The sequence below is a fragment of the Helianthus annuus genome, chromosome 3, assembly GCF_002127325.2.
Source record: "Helianthus annuus cultivar XRQ/B chromosome 3, HanXRQr2.0-SUNRISE, whole genome shotgun sequence".
NCBI classification, from domain to species: domain Eukaryota; kingdom Viridiplantae; phylum Streptophyta; class Magnoliopsida; order Asterales; family Asteraceae; genus Helianthus; species Helianthus annuus.
The window spans coordinates 121,694,303-121,719,005 of record NC_035435.2 but is presented as its reverse complement, the minus strand read 5'-3'; the positions used below and the strand labels follow the sequence as shown (position 1 = coordinate 121,719,005).

Below are 24,703 nucleotides of genomic sequence, written 5' to 3'. Positions count from 1 at the left end.
TCATGAGTCTGAGTTATTAAAGAAAGTGGTCGATCAGGTGTTGGATATGGATGAAGAGTCAAAGTCGGAGTCTAAATCTGAAAGTTCGAGTTCATCAGACAAGAGTCCGAGTTCACCAGTCAAAAGGGTTTATAATAAAGATTTTCTGATGTCAACGAATAATTTGAATGATGAAACATTCAAAGTAGCATATACTTTGAATGATTCTGACAAATTATTTTCTAGTGAAGAATTTCCAATAAGAAGTGTCAGAACTGAAATGATAAATAAGGTTTTCAAATTAACAGAAATTAATATTTCTGAAATAAAAGATGTAAATCTTAATGAAAAACCTAAAAAATACACTTCAAGAGTTCAACAAAGATTGAACAAGAAAAAAGGTTACAGTTCTAGTTCAGGTTTTCAACCAAAACCAAACCATAATAGTAATTTCAAAAAGAAAGGTTTAGGTTTTATTCCACCTGAAAATTATAAAAATGAGAAAAATTATAAACCAAAAACTAAATTTGTTTCAGGTACAAGTTCAGAAGAAGAAAAGGAGAAACTGTTCAGAAAACAGTCAAACAAAGAGTTTCTCGCCGAAAAGAAAATGAACGTTTTGAAAAAATCTGCACCAAGAGTTGACAGAAGAACTTGTTTCAAATGTCAAGAAGTTGGACACATTGCTTGGAATTGCCCAAAGTCCACCAACACAAAACAGAGAGTTTTTTCTAACTCTAAAATGAAGAAAAAATGTGTTGATAAAAAAGAACAACCAATTGAAAATGTTAAAGAGTTCAAAAATTCGGCTTTCGAAGTTTGTGAAAGTTCGAAACGTTTTTACTAAAGAAGAGTCGATTTAAATATACAAAAATGGGTTGTTAAATCTGAAACTAGTTCTGACAATGAATCTGACTCGTCAAAGTCAGAGGAGTCATTTATTGAGAAAAATGATGAGAATTCCGTTCCAGAAATGAATGATAAAAACTTTCCGTTATTGTCAAAAGAAAACCTGAAATCAAAGGTTGGTAAAATTGAGATTTCAGATCAATTCTTCTCTGGAAAGGAAGAATTTGATGCTGAAAAGGTTTTTAATGGAAAAGTGTTACATATTTTTGGAAAAATGACAGATGGTAAGGTGAAAGGTGTTAAAGAGTTTTACAAATAAAAAAATATGGTGGATTGAAGATGATTCACAATCACCCAAGACTGGTCAGGCTTGGGTGACAGCATTCTCTACTTAAAATCCTGACTTGCCGAAGCTCCCAAGTTGGTAATCGTGGAGCATGAATCGGCATTTTTCTCAAAATTTAAAATTGTCATATTTCGATTTACAAATGGTATGGTTGATAAGTGAACCTACAAGTGGTTGAAAAAGGGGTTTTCACCTACAAGTGGTTTATCAAGGTCGTTAAGTTGAACTTGATTTAACTATCATACAAGTGGTTGATAAAGAAAAACAATGTGATGAATTAATCCCCGATCGTACAAGTGGTTTTAACAAACTAATTTTCCGGAAAAACCATTTTGATTAAAACAAACTTAAGTGTTTTGAAATCATAATGGGAAAATAGTTTGTTGTCAGGGGGAGTTCTGATTGTTTATGTCAAGTGAATGGCAAATTGAAGCATTTTACATTAGTTTGTCAAATTTTCTTTAACTGATTTTGAATTTTAGGGGGAGTAAGAAATTTCAGAAAATCGAAAAACATTAGAAAATTTGAAAAAGCACAAAACTCATTTTGATTGAAAAAATTGAAAAACAACAAAAACATGAGAAAATGAAAAAGAGTTTTGTTGTGAAAAAGAGGAAATGATAGTACATCAGTGGACAATCACAACACGCTAAAGAATCGGAAAGTCATATGTAATAAACGGTCTCACTGATGATGTTCCAGTAGGTTTTTATACATTCAGTAGATTGTTTTCGAGATATAAACTTAAATACGAATAACTTGCTTATTTCGTGGGGAACATCTCTCGAATATATAGGTAACCCCTGAAATCTTGTTTGAAGGGCTTTCTATTTCTGACATACTAGGTCTTTGTGCATGATGATATCTGGGGTATTATACCAGGACTTCTGATTTTGCGGAAGCAATAGCCTAGTCCTCGTATAATGCTCTGCACTGCTTTAATCTTAAAGCTCACCCTCAGCATAAAAAATGATGAAACATTGAAAAATGCTAATCATGTGCTGTTGAAGAAAAGATCCCCAAACAGGACACACCGAAAGACGAGCCATCATCTCTTTTTCTGAACGGAAGTTCTAACCTGAGCTCTCATGGTCTCGCATTACCCGTTTACAGATATCATTAGTGTACACTCACCTGTAAGACTGAATATAGGAGTCTGGATACGAGAGTATATTCTGAGGTGGGACACACGAATAAGTTTAAGTGCTTAAAATATTAATCTCGTATCTCGAAACAGTTGAACTTTGTGTGAAAATTTAAGTGGATCAATATACTGTGAATCGCTTAGAACTTAAAATGTTTAAAGCTTAACGGTGTTAGTGATTTGTCTCATAAAACTGACATGATCCTCTTACACAAACTCACAAAAATATTGTCTGTACATATTTCTTTACTGCTTTTCATTAAAAACAAATATTCAAAAAGATTGTGTTTTAGTATAAAATTTTGAAAAATCAAAAAGATTTTATTTCTTCTTATTTTCGACAACTGATGTTGAAAAGTTGATTTTCAAAATTCCGAGTGCTAAACATGATGAACAATGGTTTGGGAGAGTTTGTTTGAAATGAGAATGAATTTGAAAAGTTTAAATGGTTTCAATTTAATGAAAATACCAAATTAGAATGTTTCATATACAAGTGGTCAGCAGGAATTCTAAATTTGTTAAATCTTAACTATTGTGAATCTTATTGTTAGATAGAAAATTGTGCAGCTTACAGAGAGCCAGGAGACGTTCCTGAGACTGTGAATGTTACAAAACAAGATCTCCGTGTCTAAACCTAAGCAGATTTTGAGCCAGGTTTCGATTATAAAACGAGTGCTATGTCAGATTGCGATCCCAGAACAATTTAAGGGGTAGTCTGCTAGCAAAAGGGAGTCTGAAGATAGTAGAGCCAGTTTCAGATCCTATCGTACGAATCCAGCTGCTAATGCTAATGAATGAGAGAAAGAGGAGATTGAAGATTAGATCAACATCCAAGGGGGAGGTTAGCTGCTGATAGAAGAAGAGAAAAGATTGAGGATGCTTACAGTGTCAGATACTTTGGCAGAGCACGAAGACTGATCAAGACTAAAGACTTATCATACTGAAGACTCGACACCTATGACTTCGTCAACATCCAAGGGGGAGTCTGTTGGTGCATATGTCTGTCGACTTCGTCTTGTATCGAGTCTTGTATCTAGATTGGATAGAATGGAGCTCGGTAGGCTAGATTATAGTGGTTTAAAGGTGTTGGACCAGTTCACACGAATTGGCAGAGGCCAATTCGTACAAAACGATCATTGTCCATTTCGCACGAAATGGATCATGTCCATTCCATGCGAATTGGCATCCCCTATATATAGCTGAGCTTTGTCATTCATTTGACAGTTGTGATTCCAGAGCCTAGGTGCTGCTGAAGTTTTGTATGATCTGTAACTCTTTCAAATCAATATACAAGACAGTTAAAGTGAATCTGTGTGTGAATCAAGCTGTAATCAAGTCCTAATCACTGAATTCCGCCTTTGATTTGGATTAGAACTCTTCTGATCGACTCGTATAGGTCGAATCTCAATCCTACACTAGTAACTGAACACCTAACTAATACACTTGGATTGTAACTAATATAACTAACTTAGCATTACATTCCAACCCTATACCCCTGCCCCCACTTACGGCCCAACATGTGGGTCCCACCATAGATTTTATTTGGATTATTTATTGGATCTTGTTATAACTTTACTAAACATAATAACCTATGGATACTTATTTGTTGGAAGTTTTTGTAAATTAACCACAAGATTAAGCCAAGTTCATTTCATCATCTTCAACACCAAAAATTCCCCTTCTTCTCCTCCATAGCCTACGACTCACACACCCCACCCTACTACCTTCATTTTCGTTTAACCTTCAAGCATTCCAAGGTGATTCTAAGGTGTTAAAAGCAAGATTAAGGAGCTTGGTGTCTTTGGAAGGTGAAGGACCTCCCCCTAGTGCTTTTATCTACCTCTTCCTCATCTTGTGATCATCCCTAGCCTTGAGCCAGTAGTAAGATCATCCACACTCTATTTTACATCTTCTTAAGTTGGTTAAAAGATGATATAAGTGGTTAATCTTGAAGAACACTATGAATCATGAACATGAAACTTAAACATAAGCTTAAAAATCATAAGAAATCATGTTGTTATGTGCTTGTTGATTGTTGAATATTTGTGTTTATGATGTTAGACATCATATGATCTTGCTAGATAGGGATTAAAGACATAATCTAGCAAGATGAGAGGAGGATTATGTTAAGATCAAAGTAATCATCCATATGTAAAGCATGAACTTGAAAGATCTAATGTTTTTCTTGAAGTATGATGAACAAAGTGTGATATAAAGTCTTATAAACATATGATTTTAAGAATGATTTTTCAAGAAATCAAGTTAAAAATACAAAGTTCACTTAAGCTTGGTTCTTAAAGAAATTAACCATATTTTGGGTGGTTAATCAAGTGTAGAAATGTATATGTAACAAGAAAAACTCAAGAAGAAATATTTTTAGAAAATTTATTTGCAAGTTGTAAAGAACTAAATTCTTCAATAATGATGTTTTTATATAAACAGCCACACTTTAAAGGGTAACTAAGCTTACTAAACACACTAGTAAGTTACTACAAATTTTTGTAAATTTTCAAGTTAATGAAGTAGTAATTTATGCTTGATTTTGGCAAATTGGTAAGTGTTGATTGGTTTATTGTTGATTGTGGTGATTTATAAAAGAAAACGATATGCTTTAAAAGCATGGAAACCTCCATTTTTAAGGGGAAACTATGGCAAAATTTTTCTAAAAAAATTAAACGCTTAGAAAAAAATATTTTTAAATAAATATTTACAAATATATTTTAAACCATGAATTTTTATATAAAGTTTGCCATAATTTTTGTTACCAAAATTATAAGTATTGGAGGTTGGTTTTTGCTAATAAAAGTGACTAAATATGTATTTAGGAAAATATATATTTAGATGTCACCATGTGTGTGATTATTTTTATATTGTGTGTATTAGTTATATGATTTTAGAACTTGAAATAATATAACTCACCAAAATACCAAGAAATTACAATCCAAAATATTACCAAAATTCCAAGAAATAAATACGTAATTTATACCCAAAATATTGGAGAAACTGAACAAGGAATATAACTTACATAAACATTCCGGAAATAAATTCATAAGTATAATTTTGATAATTGGTATTTTGGACACCAAAGGAACAAAAATATGATTTTTACAATTACCACAAAAATATATCATATTTTTGACAAGGAGAAAATATATTATTTTTGGTAAATAAAAATATATATTTTTCTTGGGAATATTAGAAGATATATTATTTTTGGGGAGAAAATATATATATTCTTAAATAAACATGAAACATATTACCTTTGGTTGAAAAATGAATTTATATATTTTCTAAGCTAGACTTGAAAATATATTATTTTTGAGACTTATATGAAGTTTATAAATATTTTTGCTAAGGGAAAAATTATAAATGATTTTTCTATATAAGATTTCTTAAAATATATATTTTGGGAATATATATTGATGTATTTTTATTATAAATGTTATTCCGGAAAAGTTAATACAAAAATTAAGTATATGAATACTTAATAAACACAATAAAAATACGTATTCTCGTACGTATACATACACACCAGAATACACCACCGATACTTGGCAAAATACACAAGTATAAGAATATGAGTATAAATACACCCATCCTTGGGGAAGTTATACATGTACAAATACACATATGAGTCAAGTTAAAGTATATTATTTTAACTAATATTCCAAAATTTGATAAATATAATTTAAGTTAAAATATTTATTATTTTAACAAATAATTATATACTTGGAATAACATTGATGACACAAAGAAACGTAACTCAAAAATACTAAATAAGACCAAGGTCAAGGCACGACCCACCCGTCTAATGAACCGTAGCACGTTTGTAGGTAGTCGTGCGACGTAAAGGAAGCTTTGAGTTATTTGACCAAAGAACGCAAAACAGTGAGTTCATGTCCCCCTTTTCTTTTAACTATTTTCAGTTTTATAACTTCGGGGGTGTGGTACATGTTACAAATTGTTTACATACGATTACATTTGGTATGGCTAGCTAAGGAAGGGTACTGCTAGATCATGTGAGTGGTGGGTACAACGCTTAAGACCATTAATCCTCATTGTAGGACCGAGGGACATGACTGATAGATCTATTTGGGTGTAGCGAGCCCACACCCATGTGGACCGGGGTTTGGCCCATGAGGTGACTATGTCGTTCCCGCCGGATAGCCCGGTACAAAATCTGCTAGGTTTGAGCCTTCCTGCACCATGTCACACATATTAATGTATTAGCTACACATTAATTGATCTGTTTCCTTGTTGCTTTCATACCGATTTACAAGTACATACATACATACTTACAAATGTTTTCAAGGAATGTTCGTGCACACATACAAAACACATGAACTCGCTCAACTTTTGTTGATGTTTTCAAACTACATGTATTTCAGGAAGTTGATTATGGATCTAGGCGGGCGTTCAAGATTTCAAGTTGTGTCTTCGAATAAAAGATGTCATCCAGTGTCGAAAGGTTTGGATTTTGCATCTTATCTTGGATAAGATACATAGTTCAAAGCCTAGCTTTTAGTAGTGTCTTTTGCTAAGTCCAGTTTGGAACCTAAAACTTGGGTTGTTATGTACTTGAAATTGAAGTCTTGGATTGTGGTGAAACAATGACGATTGTAATGTTTTGAAACTTAATTTATAGATGAACATCATGGTTTTATCATATAGATGTTTGTTATGGTTGAATGCAATGATATTAAGCAAGTCATACCAAATCACGCTTCCGCAAAAGTCAGGGTGTGACAGTTTGGTATCAGAACTTCGATTGTAGCGAACTAGGATTTCTTCTCGAGTCTAGACTACAATCACTAGGGCTCTCTCTCGAAATTATTTTTACAACATGTTTTCATTGCATATGCACACAACGCCCAGATCCATGGAACAAACGTTTTTACAAAAAGGAAAGACAAGAAACACGGTTGCAAGGTCACATTGGTGGTTTAGTCTGCATGAGGTAGACTAGGAAAGATAGAGAAAGATTCATGAAGGATAATGTGAATACATGGTTACATGATAAATTGCCTTTGTTTGCATATACTGAGTATTAGTGGTTACTCTATGTACATATGTTAGGATTGTGACGATACAGGCACACATGTCATCCTCAAAGAGTGGGATTGTCGGATGCCCGTGACCCGATGGCAGTCGCAGCAGACGACGAGGTTATGCCCGCACCAGGGATATATACGTCAGACACTAAGAGTGATTCTGACATGCTTCCAGTCGTTCACGCTACCAGACTTTGGCGATGATTTATCCTTGCAGATGGTTTCCCTGACGAGGATCCTTTTGTCATCCCTGTTCCAGTCCATGACCACCTCATCATTGGTCATCCCGATGGTGAGCACATCGTGGCTCCGATCCTCGATGTCGTACCTCTTGTGGTCGTTCCTCCCAGGCTTGGCCCATCGATGACTTGTTCAAGGATGATGACGATTTGTTTGAATATGACGTTGATTTGTTTGTTGAAGGTCCTCTTGTCGACGCCCAGGGTGATGGAAAGATAGTTGAGGATGTTGTTGCTGTCCCACCTCCTGAGACTCCTGTCATTGAGATATCCTCTGATTCTAGTTTGCACTCGGTTTTAGACTCCTTTGAGTCTGTGACATCTTCAGCTTTACTACTAACTCAGACGACGACACCGCTATGTCTGCCGCACTATCACCTGCTCGAGATCCCACACCCCCACACGACCCAGAGCCTGCTCCTGAGCTAGCTCCTGTTCCTTTGGGTCAGCCTGATGTTGCACCTATTGATCTTGAGCCGATTCCTGATCCTGACCATGTTCCGTTTAAATTACCAGATATTGCACTCCCTATTCCCGACCCAGTACCTGCACCTGTTGATCTTCCTTTTGCCGAGCCATTTATTCCTCCACCCGTACCCGCTGATGTTGCTCCTCTCCCTCCTGTAGTGTAGGATCGTTTTCGGCCCTGAATGAGTCAATCAGAAGAGTTTTTGTCCAAAACAAGAGGCGGAAACTAATGTTTTGGTGCAATCTCAGCCGTATTCACTTTTAACTGTTGTTTTATTGATTACTGAATCGATTACAAGCTCTGCCAACACTTCGGCAGCACTTCGTGGCAACCGGAATGACTATGACCTAACAACTATTCTGTGATTTCGCTCCTAACTACACCTATATATAGTCCTCGCATTACAAGCGGAATCAGAACATATACATTGGAGCGAAATCATGATCTAGACACATTAGGGGCGGAATCAGCTACTTGGACGTTTCGGGCGGAATCACTTTCTAAGAACAATTTCTAGGATTCCGTGCCCTGTTCTATCCTATACGATACAAGACGTAGGCGACAGACGGATGCACCAACAAACTCCCCCTCGGATGTTGACGGAGTCTTCAGTGTCGAGTCTTCGGTTGTCAACCTTCAGTCTTTATCAGTCTTTATCACAAACAAGCTCCTCTTCCTCGAATGTTCTCCATTGAAGCATCATCAAACTCTATCTTCTCTCTTGTGCAAATGCAGTTCCAGGATCAGCACTGGCTCTAACTGCTTTCTCAATTTTGCCTTCAGACTCCCCCTCTCAATTTGCTGGGATCGTAGTCTGGAAATCACACATTCATGATTCGTTCCAATATCTTGACCTGGCTCTCTACCAGCTCAGGTTACCTGTATAATCTCTACTCAACACATAAGTTTCAAAATGATTAAATCTTTAAAATTTAGAAACTATTTCAGATAATATACAAAATGATTTGTTCTTTGAAAACCACTTATAAACATAACATCTTCATACATTTTCTCCCAAACCTGTTCTTCATGTTTAGCACTTGGAATTTCGAAAATCAGCTTTTCAACACCAGTTGTCGAAAATCTTTTTGGATTTTACAAAATTTATGCTAAAACACACTAAAATCTTTTTGAATTTTTTTGAATAAAAGAAAATGCAGTAAAGAAATATTTACAGACAATATTTTTCTGAGTTCGTGCAAGAGGATCATATCAGTTTTGAGACATATCACTAACACCGTTAAGCTTGATTTCATTTTAAGTTCTAAACAATTCACCTAGATTGTCAGTATGTTTGTCCTCTTAAATTTTCACACAAATTTCAACTGTTTCGAGATACACTATTAGTGTCTTAATTACTTAAACTTATTCGTGTGTCCCACCACTTGAATATACTCCCGTATCCAGATCCCAGTATTCAGTCTTACAGGTGAGTATACCACAGATGATATCTGTAAAGGGGTTAAATTACGAGGGCCGTGAGAGCTCAGGTCGATACTTCCGTATACGCAGAGAGATGACGGCTTCGACTTTTGGTGTGTCCCCTTTAGAGGATCTTTTCTTCAACAGCAATGATTATCAATTTTATTGTTTAATCATTTTTGCTGAGGGCTTTTGTTGTATTTCAAGCATTTTGCAGAAAGCATTATACGGGGACTAGGTCAGAATTTCCATTCAGCAGAAGTCCCGGTATAATACCCCAGATATCACTGAGCATAAAGACCTAGTATCTCAGAATAAGGGACCTTTCAAACAAGATTTCAGGGGTTACCTATATATCCAAGAAGTTGTTACCCACAGAATAAGCAAGTTTGAATTTTTAGGTTTATATCTTGTCACAATTTACTAAATGTGTAAAAACCTACTGACACATCCACAGTGAGATTGTTTATCATATTTTGACTTTACAATTCTTTAGCGTGTTCTAATAGTCCACTGATGTACTATCATTTCCTCTTTTATGCAACAAAAACTCATTTTTGAATTTTTATCATGTTTTTAGCTTTTTCAGATTTTCTAATGTTTTTGGATTTTCTGAAAATTTCTTACTCCCCCCTAAAATTCAAAACTATTTAAAGAAATTGAAAACAAACTATACAGAACATGACAACTGATAGAATCGCCTCAATTCTCCATCCACTTGGCATAAACAATCAGAACTCCCCCTCACAACAAACTATTTTCCCATTAAGATTTCAAAACACTTAAGTTTGTTTTAATCCAAATGGTTTTTACGGAAAATAAGTTCGTTTATCAACCACTTGTAGGTTTTGGGGTCATTTCATCACATTGTTTATCAATCTTTTGAATGATAGATAAATCAAGTTCAACTTAATGACCTTGATTAACCACTTGTAGAATCGATGATTGAACCACTTGTAGAATCAAAAACCAAAACACCTGTCACAAACCTTTTCAACCAATTATCATCCGTTGGTTGAATTCTCAAGGTGCCGATTCCTACTCCACACTTACCAACCTGGGAGTTCCGGCAATTCACACTTCTCAAAACAAATTTTACAAACATTTTCAAGAAAGATTCCGATTCATGCTCCGCGATTACCAACTTGGGAGCTCCGGCAAGTCAGGTTTCTATTCAACAAAGAATATGTCCACCCAAACCTGACCAGCCTTGGGTGTAACCTTTTCAGTCTCATTAGAGGTTATATCTTTCCTTTTAGCTTGGTAAAACTCTTTTACCCCTTTAGCCTTCCCCTGAATCATTTTACCAAAAATGTTTTTCACAGCAGGGTTAAAGGCTTTTTCAATATTCAATTCTTTCTTTTTAGGAAAGAACTGATTTGAAATTTCAACTTTTCCGATTTTAGATTTGAAGTTTTTAGCACTCAGTGGTGAAAAATTCACATCATCCACTATCAAAACTTTCTTCTCATCTTTCACAACAACCTTCGGTTCCTCTGTCTTTGTGGAGACAGATTCATCACCAGAACTGTTTCCTGAACCCTTAACAACCCATTTTTGATTTTTCAAATTATCTTTTCTCTTTAAGACATTCTTTGAACATTCTCCCACTTCAAAGGTTGAATTTTCAAAGCCTGTAAACTTTTTGGTTGTAAGTTCAGTTTTCTCAACAATTTTCTCTTTCAGTTTACTAGAAACTTCCTGTTTTGGTTTGAATGTTTTAGGACAGTTTCTAGCAATGTGCCTAGCAGTTTTGCACTGAAAACAGGTTCTTGTTTCTGTCTTTTTCTGAATAACATTCTTCCTCAGCTCTTCCTGCTTCTTGGCAAGGAATTCCTGATTTGTCTGCTTCCTGAAAACTTGCTCTTTCTCAGCCGCTGTTGTTTTTCCTGAAACAAACACAGTTTTTGGTTTATAAATTTTCTCATTTTTATAGTTTTTCGGTTGATTAAATCCAAGACCTTTCTTTTTGAAATTACGATTATGGTTTGGTTTCTTTTGGAAACTATAACCATAATTGTAACCCATTTTCTTGTTAATTCTTTGTTGGTCTCTTGAAGTGTATAGTTTAGGTTTTCCAGAAAGATTTAAATCTTTTATTTCAGAAATATTAATTTCTGTAATTTTGAAAACCTTTTGAATCATTTCAAATCTAACACTTCTTATTGGAAAAGTCTCATCAGAATATAATTTGTCAGAATCTTTCAAAGTATATGCAACTTTGATCGGTTCATCATTCAAATTAGATTTTGATAGCATAAATTCTTTATTATAAACTCGTTTGTCCTTTTTGATTGTTGGTTTTGATGTATCGGACTCAGACTTTGACTCGGGTTTGGACTCCATTTTTGACTCCTCACTGTCATCTTTATCCAACACCTGATCGACCACACTTTTTATCAATTTTGACTCATGATCAGTGTCGGACGACGTATACGTGACATCAATATTTTCTGGCAAGTTATCTGATGGCCCAGACTCCCATTGTGAGTTAATTTCCTTTTTGACTCTTTCGGAATTTTGACTTCGAGGAGAATATCCATTTTCGACCGGGGGCGGACATCTATTGTAGACCACACTTGGTTTCTTACTAGAAATTGTCATTTCATCCTCGTCTTTTGTCACAAATTTCTTTTCTTCCGAAGTCTTTACTTCTTCAAAAGTCTTCAAACTCTCCACAATCGGATAAATCCTGTCAACAACAAAGGTAGAACATGAGTAACTATCCAATAGATTTTTAACTCTCTCAGTTTCTATTCTTTGTGTTGCCAGCTTCAACTCCGGATCAGCACATTTCTTTGTGTAAAAGTTGACATCATCAAGCTGTCTTATGTAAGCTCCTTTGAGTGTATTCATTGCTATAGCTTGTTCGCAGTTTGACTCAGTGTACTTGTTGATCTCTCTGTTCATTGTATCATATGATTCTTTTAATCTGTTAATATTGTGCAACAGTTCATTGTTTTGCTTGATCAAAGAATCACAATTCAAGCACTTTTCAGAAACTTTGACTGCTTCAGTATCAACTTTGATTTCAAATTCTGGAACGTCTTTGACTGTTCTGTTTGATTGGAAAAACTCATTTCTTTTCTTTCTCTCGGCTTCAGCTTCAGCTTTTAACCTTTCTTCTTCTTCTTCTTCCTCTTCTTCAATCTTTCTCCGCTTTTCTTCTGCAGCTTCCCTGACTTTTCTGCATTTTTCAGCCCATTTCAGATCATAAGCATTAGCAATAAAAGCTTTAACATTTGACGTCTCTTTTGACATTTCTTTGGCCATGAACTCTTGGTCTGGTGTAACACCACGTAAAAACGTGTCAAATTATACATAAACACGTGTCCTAAACTCCGGTTAAGCGAAAGATTGAGTTTAAGGGACTAAAGTTGACAACAAGTGAAAATATGCAAACGAAAGGACTAAAGTGTCAACATGCCAAACTTGAGCCTCTAAATGACCACACGTGAAGAAAATATTCTTAAATGGGTGATTGATTGGGTATACGAAGCCGTTTGGGAAAATAATCGAAAGATTATAAATTACAAGGGTTAAAAGTGTCAATATATCAATTCTGACCTCTGAGTGGCCTTTTAATGAAACTGAGGCTTCGTAATATTCAAATATACTCCCGAGAATATGTGGTAAAAATTTCACGTAATTCCGAGATCGTTAAGCATGTTTTCTAAACTTTGGGTTAAAAGCGTCAACTTGATGAAACTTGCTTTTATGAAGGAATTTAACGAACCCGAGCATAACGAATTAGCCTATTCTTCATGGAACACTAACTTGCTGAATACAAGGGCCCTACATGTCAACAATAAGGTTAAATGGGGCTAAATACATTCAGGGACTGAAACTGCCAGTTTGGAAACTTGTTTTGGCCAGTTAACCATGTCCAGGCGGGCCGCGTAAGCCCATATGTAACTCTTACGCGGGCCGCGAGGGACTTCCAGTAACATAAAACACCTGCCAGGTGCGGGTTAAGCCGTTCCACCGCCTTTGCATAGGTTGTGACGACCCTTGGAGCTATATGTCGGTTTAATAAAATAGCTAGGACACCTGGGATGATCCCAGGGCCCCCAAATCCACCTGGAAGTGATCTAAATCCATGATAATTGCTATATAAGTGCACATCCTCTTGTGTTCTTGGCACATCATTTGCAACACTTCACTTGTGGGACTTGCTCTGGAGCTCTCAGCAGTAACAAGGGGATTACAAGTGTAGAAAAGATTGCTAGGACCATTAGTAAGCTTCTAATTACTTGTTTAGTTGTTTAATTTAGCCTAATTACTTAAAAGTCAAACTTAGTGTATAATCAGTTTGACTTTCGTTTTAATTACATGTGGATTAACCACTGATTAAATTGAAAGTGGTTACGAAACCACATTAGTATAAGTGATTAACCCCTGAAGGGGTGTCTCCTAATTATCTCGTTTGACTGATTAAATGTCGGGTCAAAGTAGACTGGACAGAAATGACAAAAATGATTTTATTTAATAAACCAGAGGTAAAATTACATTTTAACATTCTAATGACTTGGTAATGACTATCTAAACATGTTTTATCAGTCCTAATCCGACAATTAATAGTCTAAGGGCAGATTATAACCGAAAGTCGCAAAAGCTTGACTTTTGCTTTGACTTTCAGTTCTGACCCGTTCAAGCTTAATTCTTCCATGTTTTAAGCTTCCATTAGGACCATATTACATTGTAGTATAACCCTCTGAAGTTACATTGTATGGTGCCTAATCGTTTGTAATATATGCTCTTGATCGTAATTATGCTCATTAGTGCCTAAAACGCCCTTTTTACATAAAACCGAGATTTTTAGCAATGTGAATGAACTAAAACCTTTGCTACTGATATTTAGACATGTCCCGAAAATTTGACATCAGTTTGAGGTCTAGAATGGGAGTTATGCTCAATAGCTTAATTAAGGGACTTTTTAGTAATTAAAAGGCGTAATTAGCATAAAGCTTATCTAAATCCGATTTTTGACACCAAAATTTTTACCTACTGATGTTTAAATAATATTTTGGGATTTTTGAACATTTTTATTTATTTTTAGGCTGAGCATAACATAGGATTATAGCCTAATTTCGATAATTGCCGGTTTTACCCTTTTCATCCATAAAATGAGTTTTACATAACATTTTAAAGCCAAACTTTTTGCTACTGATTCTATATGATAAATATAATATTTTGAACTTTATAAACTGACCAAAATCTCAGATTTTCTATTTTTATCATAATGGCCCTTTAAATCGGTTTCTAAGCATTTTTAGCACTTAGTATGGGTCAAAACTAGATTTGACATATAAAACTGATTACCTACTGATATTTTAAACTAATTTATATAATATTACAGTAAGCTAAAGTTTTTAAACTCAGAAACCTGTTTTAACCTTTATAAGCCTATGTAAAATTACCAAAATGCCCCTACGGTGCATAATTGGTAATAAAAGGTATATTTTTCATATATTAAGTATCCTACTGATATAACTCGTTAAAGTACATGTTTTTACTAATATAATCAGACCTGGAACTCAGTTTTATAAATAAACTCTTTTATGGGCATTGAAATTACCAAGATACCCTTATGGGATTTATTTTGGTTTAAATTGCTTTTTGGGCATAAATGTTGATATATTACTGATATATTAACATATTTTGAGCATAATAATGATTAAGACCTGTATATAGTTTATTCGGTTACCCGTTACGCGTTTACGTGTTCGGATAGGATTACGTGACTAGTTTACGTAAAATAGCCGAAACGGGCTTAACCTTATCATTAAATCCTCATTTTCCAGAATGTGTTTAGTTTACCCATATTATACAAGTATCCAAGCTTGTCGGGTCTAAATCACATTCTACCCCGGTCTCCGCTTAATCTAGCGTTTAGATCCGTAAGGTTTCCTTCTAGCTAGCCGGTCTAAGTCCTTGACTTAATTAAAGACTCGTTAGCATCCTAATAGGCTAATTAAACCTTCCATACAGATTTATAGCTTCCGGTAAAAAGTGCCTTTCAAGAACCTTAGGAATTTACTGCTACCACCAGGTAAATATTTTTAACTTATTTTTCCTATACGGGCTTGGGATACGGTATATTAATATCGCTTGGTCGGGTATGGGATTATTTTGTCGGATTGTGATTTAATAAATCCGCATAACCCGTTTTAATCTGTATTATTTGATAACATAAACATTTGGGGGTTAACGACCGTGTCCTGGATATCCTTGGCTCATTTAAGTTATTAATGGCCACGACCTATGCACGGGGTGCAGCATGCACCTGACAGATGCAAATGCTAAATATTAAATTACCCACAAGTTGGGGATAACTCCTTTGTGGGTTCTATAAGTGGTGAGTCAGTTAATCATGTCCGGCTTCCAAACCGGCCCCACATGTATGACAAATATGTAAAGCTGTATACATGATCTTAATAAAGATTGTCCCAAGTTATAAATGATTTGTGCCTTGTGCACTTAAATCAATTTTCTTAAATGTTTTCAAAACGTGTCAGTTAAATTGTATTTACCAGTGTATACTGACGTATTTTCCTAAAGACTGATTGACAGGTACTTCACGAAATAGGCTGGAGCTATAGGGTGTTATAGAGGATCTTGCAAATCCAATAGATACCCGAAGTCTGTAGTTTTTGTTTCTTTGTACTTTATGATCTGCCTGTGGATCTTATTACATTCCAGTCTGTATTATTCATGTACTCAAACAGCGACAGACAGTATGGTTTGTAATAGTTTATTTACCCAGCCTTCTGCTGTGCTATATTATTGTGTGTGTTGACAATGATGATATCAACTACGTCACGATACTCCCCGCCGGGCCCACCGGTAATACGTGGAATATTGGGGTGTGACAGGTTGGTATCAGAGCCAACATTGAGTGAATTAAACACTAACCTTTTGTGTTTAATCTCAATGACACAATAAGCACATTCCTTAGACTCTCGAGTCTCGGCAAATGACCTAGAATACATCTTTACTTTTCCTTTGCTGTTATTATGTTTTGTTTTATTTTTGTTTTCTTGTTTCAACAGGAAACTCACCATCATGCCTCCAAGAGTAAGAGGACGAGGCAAGGGTCACATGCGCGGAGGACCGTCATCAGCTGGACCATCACACAGACGCACTCCATCGGCGTCCCTATCCTCCTCCAACTCTCACGATATGTGGGGTCAACCTTTCGAGCCGGCAAGACACTCAGTCTCCCTAAGCTCTTCGCCATCTTTTCATCCGTCTTTCGGGCCGTTTGCTCCAGACGAGCCCGAACACTCTCACCACTCTCATCAATCTCACCATTCGCACGAGTCTTACCCGTCGCATAACTCTTTGCAATCTCACTCGTTTCATCATTCTGACTCCCCCTACTCCCCAGGACAGTTCAACCCAGCCGATTATGTTAACGATTTTCTTGGCTATAACCCATTGGGCCCTAAGGACCATTTCTCTCAGGAAATGGAGATGGATGATGACCCCGACCCGGAGATGCAAACAGGAACCTCGGGCCACCCTATCAGCATATCTAGTGGGTCTCCGTATCAGGGATCCCCATACCATGGGCCCGACTCGTTCCAGGAGAAAATGGTTACATATGACTGGTTCTTTACCCCATCTTACCATAGCTCTCCAGCCCAACCACCTTTGGAAGATCCTCAACTTCAAGCTGTCTCACCACCACCACTCCCGGTAGAGGAGCCACCGCAGCAGCCACCGCAGCCACCTCCCGAGCCTGCAAGGCGAAGGAGGAACGCACGCATGTCCGTAAGAGGAGGACCTTGTTTCAGTTCTCCTCATGGTTCGAGTTCCTATCCCCCTATTCCAGAGGACCCCCAGATGGGTGGGCCCTCAAACGCGGCACCGGAGGCTAATCCTCCGCAAGCTTCTTATGCACCACCTCAGCCGCCTGTGGGTTTTGATAACCCAATCCCGACGTACCCAGGTCCTTCCGGGTACAATCCTTATGAGAACCCATCAGGGTACCCCTCGGACTATGTATCTCAAGACCCGTACCTTACGGCTGCGCAGTATCACCACCTCTATCCTTCTACTTACCCTCCTATGCATCCAGCTGGATACCCGGCTCAGGGTTACCAGTACCCGCCGTACCAGCCACCTTCTCCCCAGCAGCTTCAGCAACAGCAACAAACTCAAGAAATTCTGGAGAGGCTAGATAAGGTTGAGAACAAGGCTAGGAAGAACAAGGAAAGGCATACTAGTTTCATGAAAGGCCTTGCGAACCTTATAAAAGGGAAGAAGAAGTAGAGGATTGTTATGTTTTCTTGGTACTTGTAATCGTGTCCCTGCGTGGACATTTGTTTAGTTTCTGTATCAAGTCCCTGCGTGGACTTATTTTCCTTTCTGTATGCCCCTGCGTGGGTAGTTTGTCTTTTCCTAAGTCCCGTTTAGGGCAGTTGTATTGTTTTTCATCGTAATGAAGTTTCAACTTTGGTTTTTAATTGTGTATTTTATTACACCATATTATATCTTTTCAATTTATAATTGATCTGCCAAATAAACTCTTAGAGGTATAACCTAGCCAAAGTATTAATTGGCTATGATGGTACAACCTTTTTAAGATAGCAAATCTCTGTTAACATCTGAAAACATGTTAAAATTCCTAGCTGTGCGGTACGAGAAACCACACAAGCTTCCAAAAGGTACTTGGATCCTTCCAAGTCACATATAGCCTAAATGATCAATGCGAATCATGGCTAGTAAACATCAAACGATGTATACACCAAGACATCCATTTGAGATGCATGCTTTTAAAGCAAAGGTGTAAAGATGGCAATGAAAGTACAATTTGTAAACTTCTTGTCAAAAAGGCGATGAACTTTGTTCAACCCTTAAAAGATCACTGATCTTAGAGATCGTTAGATAGATCTTAACTCGTCCTTGTGACAAGCTTCCTAAGCTATTTAAATGTCCTTCGAGACGAGTTTAATAATGAATAAAATGTCTTTTACGACATTGGCAGTTGTGAAATTTCTATCCTTCCCCTGCCCAATAATGTAAAGAATAATGCATTCTATTAACTTTTAGTTATGATTTGAAATGGTCTAAATGGTTTAATAATACCATGACCATTGGATCATCAATGCGATGAATTTATATGTAATTTAAAATATTATTATTGTCTATATTATAGCATTCAGAAATGGCTGGCTCAGACGAAGCAAATAGTCATCCAGCAGAGGGCAACACCATAATCAATATTACTGGTGCCGAACTGCAAGCCCTAATCACCGCGGCAGTTTCTCAAGCGGTAGAGGCTAAGTTTAAAGAGCCGAGTGTTGTTCGGTCTCAAACTCTTTCGAAAACCCATTCTCAGCCACATACTCACAAGAAAAGTGAGTCCCTGCACTCGTCTAACCAGGGTAGTATACCCAAAAAGTAGGTAATTATTGAGCCTACCCTTAGGCACGCCAAGGGTTATACCTACAAGAATTTTGTATCCTGTAAGCCAAGAGACTTTACAGGAGAAAAAGGGGCGATAGATTGTATGAAGTGGTTAGATGAGATGGAAACGGTGATAGATATTAGCGGTTGCGCTAAAGAAGATGTGGTCATGTGTGTCTCCCAATCTCTTAAGGGCGATGCCCTTACGTGGTGGAAAGCACTTATACAGTCCACTGGGAAAGTGCATTTGTATAATCTTTCATGGGAGAAGTTTGTTGATCTGGTTAAGGACACTTATTGTCCTCAGCATGTGGAGCGTATAGAGACTGATTTTCTCACCCTCGTGATGAAGGATCTAGACTGTAGATCATATGTGACTAGTTTCAATTCCATGTCGAGGCTTGTACCGTATCTAGTCACACCGGAGCCCAAGCGCATTGCGCGTTTTATTGGTGGTCTGGCTCCTGAAGTTAAGGGGAATGTTAAGGCTTTAAAGCCAACCACCTATAGATCCGCTGTGGATCTATCATTATCCCTCACTTTGGATATTGTGAGGAGTAGGGCGAAGAAAACTTCTGAAGAAGGGAAGAGGAAGAGAGAGGATGATCAGTCCTCTCATTCGAAAAAGAAAGGAAAGGGGAACTCTGGTTCCAAGAAAGGGCAAACTGGTGATAAGCCCAGGTGTAAGACTTGCCACAAAAGGCATTTTGGCAAGTGCAACCGGGACCCACAAGCTAAACCGTGTGGGATCTGCAAGAAAATGGGGCACAAGTCTGTCGAGTGCCGGAATATAAAGGATGCAACCTGTTACGGTTGCAATGAAAAGGGGTACATCAAGACCAATTGCCCTAAGAATGCGAAGAAGCCTGAGGAGGCTAAGAAGAACAATGCCAGGGTGTTTCAGATGCAGGCACGGGAAGCGGTGACCGATGATAACGTCATAACAGGTACCTTCCTCATCAATAATATTTATGCTAGAGTCTTATTTGATTCCGGTGCTGATAAGTCCTTCGTAGATCATAAGTTTTGTAAGTTATTGAATTTGCCTATTAAGACTCTAGACATAAAGTATGAGGTAGAACTCGCTGATGGTACCTTAGAATCAGCTTCAACTCTTCTTGATGGATGTTCCATATCCATTAAGAACCACTCTATCCCGTTGTCCCTCTTGCCAATAAAATTGGTTGGTTTTGATATAGTTTTAGGCATGGATTGGTTGCCGCATAACCAAGCCCAAATTGCCTATGATAAAAAGCTTATCATTATCAAAACCCCCTCCGGTGAATCAGTCACTTTTCAAGGAGATACACAGTATGGGTTGCCCAGCAATATGTCTATCCTTAAGGTATCTCAGTGTTTGAAGGGTGGATGTATCATTTACATGGCACAGGTGACTGTGAATGATCTAAAGCCGAAGATTGAAGACATTCCAATCATTTCAGAGTATCCTGATGTCTTTCCTGACGAGTTACCTTGATTACCTCCTGAGAGGCAAGTAGAATTCAGGATAGACATCCTTCCAGGATCTGCGCCTATTGCACGAGTTCCGTATCGTCTAGCGCCTACCGAGATGAAAGAGCTCAGAACTCAACTGGATGAATTATTGGAAAAAGGTTTCATTCAGCCCAGCTCTTCGCCTTGGGGAGCTCCAATTCTGTTTGTGAAAAAGAAGGACGGATCAATGCGCTTATGCATTGATTACCGTGAACTGAATAAAGTAATGATCAAGAATCGTTATCCTTTACCCAGGATCGATGACTTGTTTGATCAACTCCAAGGAGCGAGTTATTTCTCAAAGATTGATTTGAGATTTGGGTATCATCAACTCAAGGTCCGAACTGAAGATGTTCCGAAGACAGCATTTAGAACGAGGTATGGACATTTCGAGTTCTTAGTGATGCCTTTTGGGCTCACTAATGCGCCTGCAGCATTCATGGATCTCATGAATAGAGTCTGCAAGCCGTATTTGGATAAGTTTGTCATTGTCTTTATAGATGACATACTTATTTACTCGCGTAGCCAAGTGGAGCATGAAAAGCACCTTCGGTGTATTTTAGGACTGCTTCGACAAGAGAAGTTATATGCCAAATTCTCCAAGCGTGAATTTTGGCTTCGTAAGGTCCAGTTCCTTGGACATGTTGTCAGTGAACAAGGTATTCAAGTAGATCCTGCCAAGGTAGAGGCTGTTATGAATTGGGAAGCACCTAAGACACCTACAGAAATTCGCAGCTTTCTGGGTTTAGCAGGATATTATAGAAGGTTCATCGAGAACTACTCAAGAATAGCTGCACCATTAACCTCCTTGACCCGTAAGAATGTAAAATTTGTCTGGATTCCCAAGCAGCAGGAATCTTTCGAGACTCTAAAGCAAAGATTGAGCAATGCTCCGGTTTTATCCTTACCAGAGGGAATTGAAGAGTTTGTTGTATACTGCGATGCTTCACACACTGGCATGGGGTGTGTACTTATGCAGCGGGGCAATGTAATTGGCTATGCATCGCGACAGCTAAAGGTGCACGAAAAGAATTACACCACCCATGATTTGGAATTGGGTGCCGTTGTATTCGCACTAAAATTATGGAGACACTATTTGTATGGAACAAAATGTGTAATCTATTCAGATCACAAAAGTCTCCAACATTTGTTCAACCAGAAAGAGCTCAATATGAGACAACGCCGTTGGATGGAAACTTTAAATGATTATGATTGCGGGATTCGCTACCATCCCGGTAAGGAGAATGTGGTCGCAGATGCTCTAAGCCGAAAGGAAAGAGTTAAACCGATTAGGATCAATGCAAAGAGCATTGAATTGAAGAATAGTCTGAATGAAAGACTATTAGCTGCACAAAAGGACGCTGTATTGGAAGTTAATCTTCCAAACGAAAAGTTAGGTGTAACTGTTGAACAGTTAACACCTGGAAAGGATGGAATTCTTAGAATGAACGGTAGAATTTGGGTTCCTATTTAAGGAGGACTTCGGGATGTGATCCTTCAGGAAGCCCACAACTCTAAGTATTCGGTTCACCCGGGAGGTGACAAGATGTATCAAGACTTAAAGGCCAATTACTGGTGGATAGCTTTGAAGAAATCTATTGCCACCCATGTAGCTAAGTGCCTGACATGTGCTCAGATTAAGGCTGAACATCAAAAGCCATCAGGTCTTCTACAACAGCCGGAACTTCCCACTTGGAAATGGGAAATGGTAACCATGGATTTTATAACCAAGCTACCTAAAACAAGGCACGGAAATGATACTATATGGGTTGTTGTTGATAGATTGACGAAGTCAGCTCATTTCTTGCCCATCAAGGAGACTTATAGCTCCGATAAGTTAGCCCAGTTGTATGTCGATAAGATTGTAGCTCTTCATGGAGTACCGGTGGCTATTATCTCTGATAGAGATACTAGATACACCTCTCACTTTTGGAAAAGTTTCCAACAATCTTTGGGCACTCGTTTGAATTTTAGTACTGCTTACCATCCCCAGACGGATGGTCAGAGTGAGTGTACTATTCAAACTTTGGAAGACATGCTTCGTGCATGTGTTATCTATTTGGGTGGTAGTTGGGATGACCACCTGCCATTGATTGAGTTCTCCTATAACAATAGTTATCATACCAGCATTCAGGCTGCGCCTTTTGAGGCATTATATGGTAGGAAATGCAGAACGCCTTTCTGTTGGGCAGAAGTAGGAGAAGCCCAGATATCAGGACCTGATATAGTCCTTGAAACGACGGACAAGATTGTCCAGATTCGTGATCGCCTAAAAGCTGCCAGGGATAGGCAGAAAAGTTATGCTGATAAAAGGCGAAAACCTCTCAAGTTTGAAGTGGGCGATAAAGTTTTATTGAAAGTGTCACCTTGGAAAGGTGTGATGCATTTTGGTAAAAAGGGCAAGTTGAGCCCTAGATATATAGGACCATTCGAGATCATCGAATGTGTCGGCAGTGTAGCTTATAAGCTAAACTTGCTAGAGGAGCTGAGTGGAATTCATGATGTGTTCCACATTTGTAATCTCAAGAAATGTTTAGCCGGTGAATCTCTAGCTATGTCTCATAAAGACGTGCAAGTTGATAAAAGCTTGAGGTTCATTGAGAGACCTATATCGATCGAGGATCGACAAGTCAAAAAGCTTCGAAGAAAGTACGTACCTATAGTAAAGGTAAAATGGGACGCTCGTAGAGGTCCCGAGTATACGTAGGAAGTTGAATCCACTATGAGACAGAAGTACCCTCACTTATTCCAGTAAATCTAGGGTTCGAGATTTTTTTAAGGGGGTGAGTGTCACACCCCGACCACGAAGAACATACAAAACGTGGCGGAAACGTCGGGGAGTGTTGTAACAGAATTAATTGTTTCAAATCCATGGCAAATGAAGTTTCATTTTATTAATCAAACATGAATTACATTGTTTAAACAAGAACCAAAGAGTACGTAACATAAATTAACTAGTTCTTGTCTCGTTTTAAGTCACTAAGGCACAGGTCCGCCTAAGTATGCCTTGATAAGTCCTATGCATCATCTCCTGAAAACACATGTGAAAATAGGTACGTCAGCATAAAAATGCCTGTGAGATACATAGGTTTTGTGAAAATAGAATTCATGACTTATGTTTGAGAAAATGTTTAGTCGTGAACCTTGTAATTTACTTTGTCTTGTAAATCATTTGAAAAACGATAAGATCAGATGATATGTATAAATAAGAGAGTAATGTATGGTTAAATGAATAACCATGTAAAATGAGTTTGTATAAGATAAGTTGTTTGTAAATCAAGGTCTTGTGAAAAGTGTGTTATTTGTATAAAAATGTTATATGTCCCAAATTGAAATGATTCAAATAACGCTACGATATGTAATACCATACAAACACTTATATATAGGAAGTACCAGCGGCGTATCCACCATGCTTGTATCATATTACACACACCTCGTTACTTAGATCACTTACTCAAACCAAACCATCAAGATAAAATGTTTAACAATTGTAGAAATGTTTATGTATAGTCAAATGTCTATTTTCAAATGTAAATCATGTCAACAGATACAACTGGTTCACACGGTTCAATAGTTACAAACGGTTCATATAATCAAAGGGTTAAGAAGGTTCACATAGTCGAATGGTTACAACGGTTCAAAATGTAGTATAATGTGTTCATATGCTGGATGAGCATATGCAACAGAAATGCAATGTAAAACAATGTACTAAGTATGCACACAATGGGCCTACATAGCATGAAATGTATTGTAAAGTGATGTACTAAGTATGCACACAATGGGCATACAAAGCATAAAATGTATTGAAATCATATACTATAAATGTACTAATGAACATAGCAAGTATATGATGTGAAAACATGGAAAGCATGAAAGTAACAAGTAGGCACATGTGTTCCACCCCAAAACAGTTTGGAAAACAGTAAAAGAGGGGTCTATGTACTCACATAGACACCTTGAAAGCATTTGAAAGATGGGGTTGTATGTACTCACCTGAGATTGCTTAGAAGTCCTTGTGTAACAACCAAACAATGCTAGAGATCACGGATACAAACGGCACCTAATATAGGTAACTATGTTAATATACCGGACCTAAATCGGAGGATTGGATAGGATGCGGGTTCGTAAACCAAACGAGTATGGAGACTCATGTAATATGGTTTAACAAAACCCACATACTAAAGTGAAACTTAACCTAAGTGCTTACGACCCATTACGACCCGTTTTGGTAGCTTATGCTACCTTAACGTGTCGTTTGCGTAACACGTGCTTGGAACGCCTAATGTCGTGACCATA

The 24,703-nt window shown here is 37.5% G+C and overlaps 2 protein-coding genes across 2 annotated transcripts; both read left to right on the top strand.

The window, feature by feature from the left end:
- Positions 1–952: 952 nt before the first annotated feature.
- Positions 953–17,776, top strand: LOC110931995 (leucine-rich repeat extensin-like protein 5). Its single transcript, XM_035988157.1, has 4 exons — positions 953–1,112; positions 7,793–7,891; positions 7,954–8,236; positions 16,552–17,776. The coding sequence occupies exons 1-4, from the start codon at positions 953–955 to the stop codon at positions 17,774–17,776; spliced, it is 1,767 nt and encodes a 588-aa protein (XP_035844050.1).
- An 895-nt stretch (positions 17,777–18,671) lies between these two features.
- LOC118490493 lies at positions 18,672–21,881 on the top strand. Its single transcript, XM_035988156.1, has 3 exons — positions 18,672–18,891; positions 18,994–19,719; positions 21,664–21,881. Exons 1-3 carry the CDS (start codon positions 18,672–18,674, stop codon positions 21,879–21,881), a joined length of 1,164 nt encoding a protein of 387 aa, XP_035844049.1.
- Positions 21,882–24,703: the final 2,822 nt, after the last annotated feature.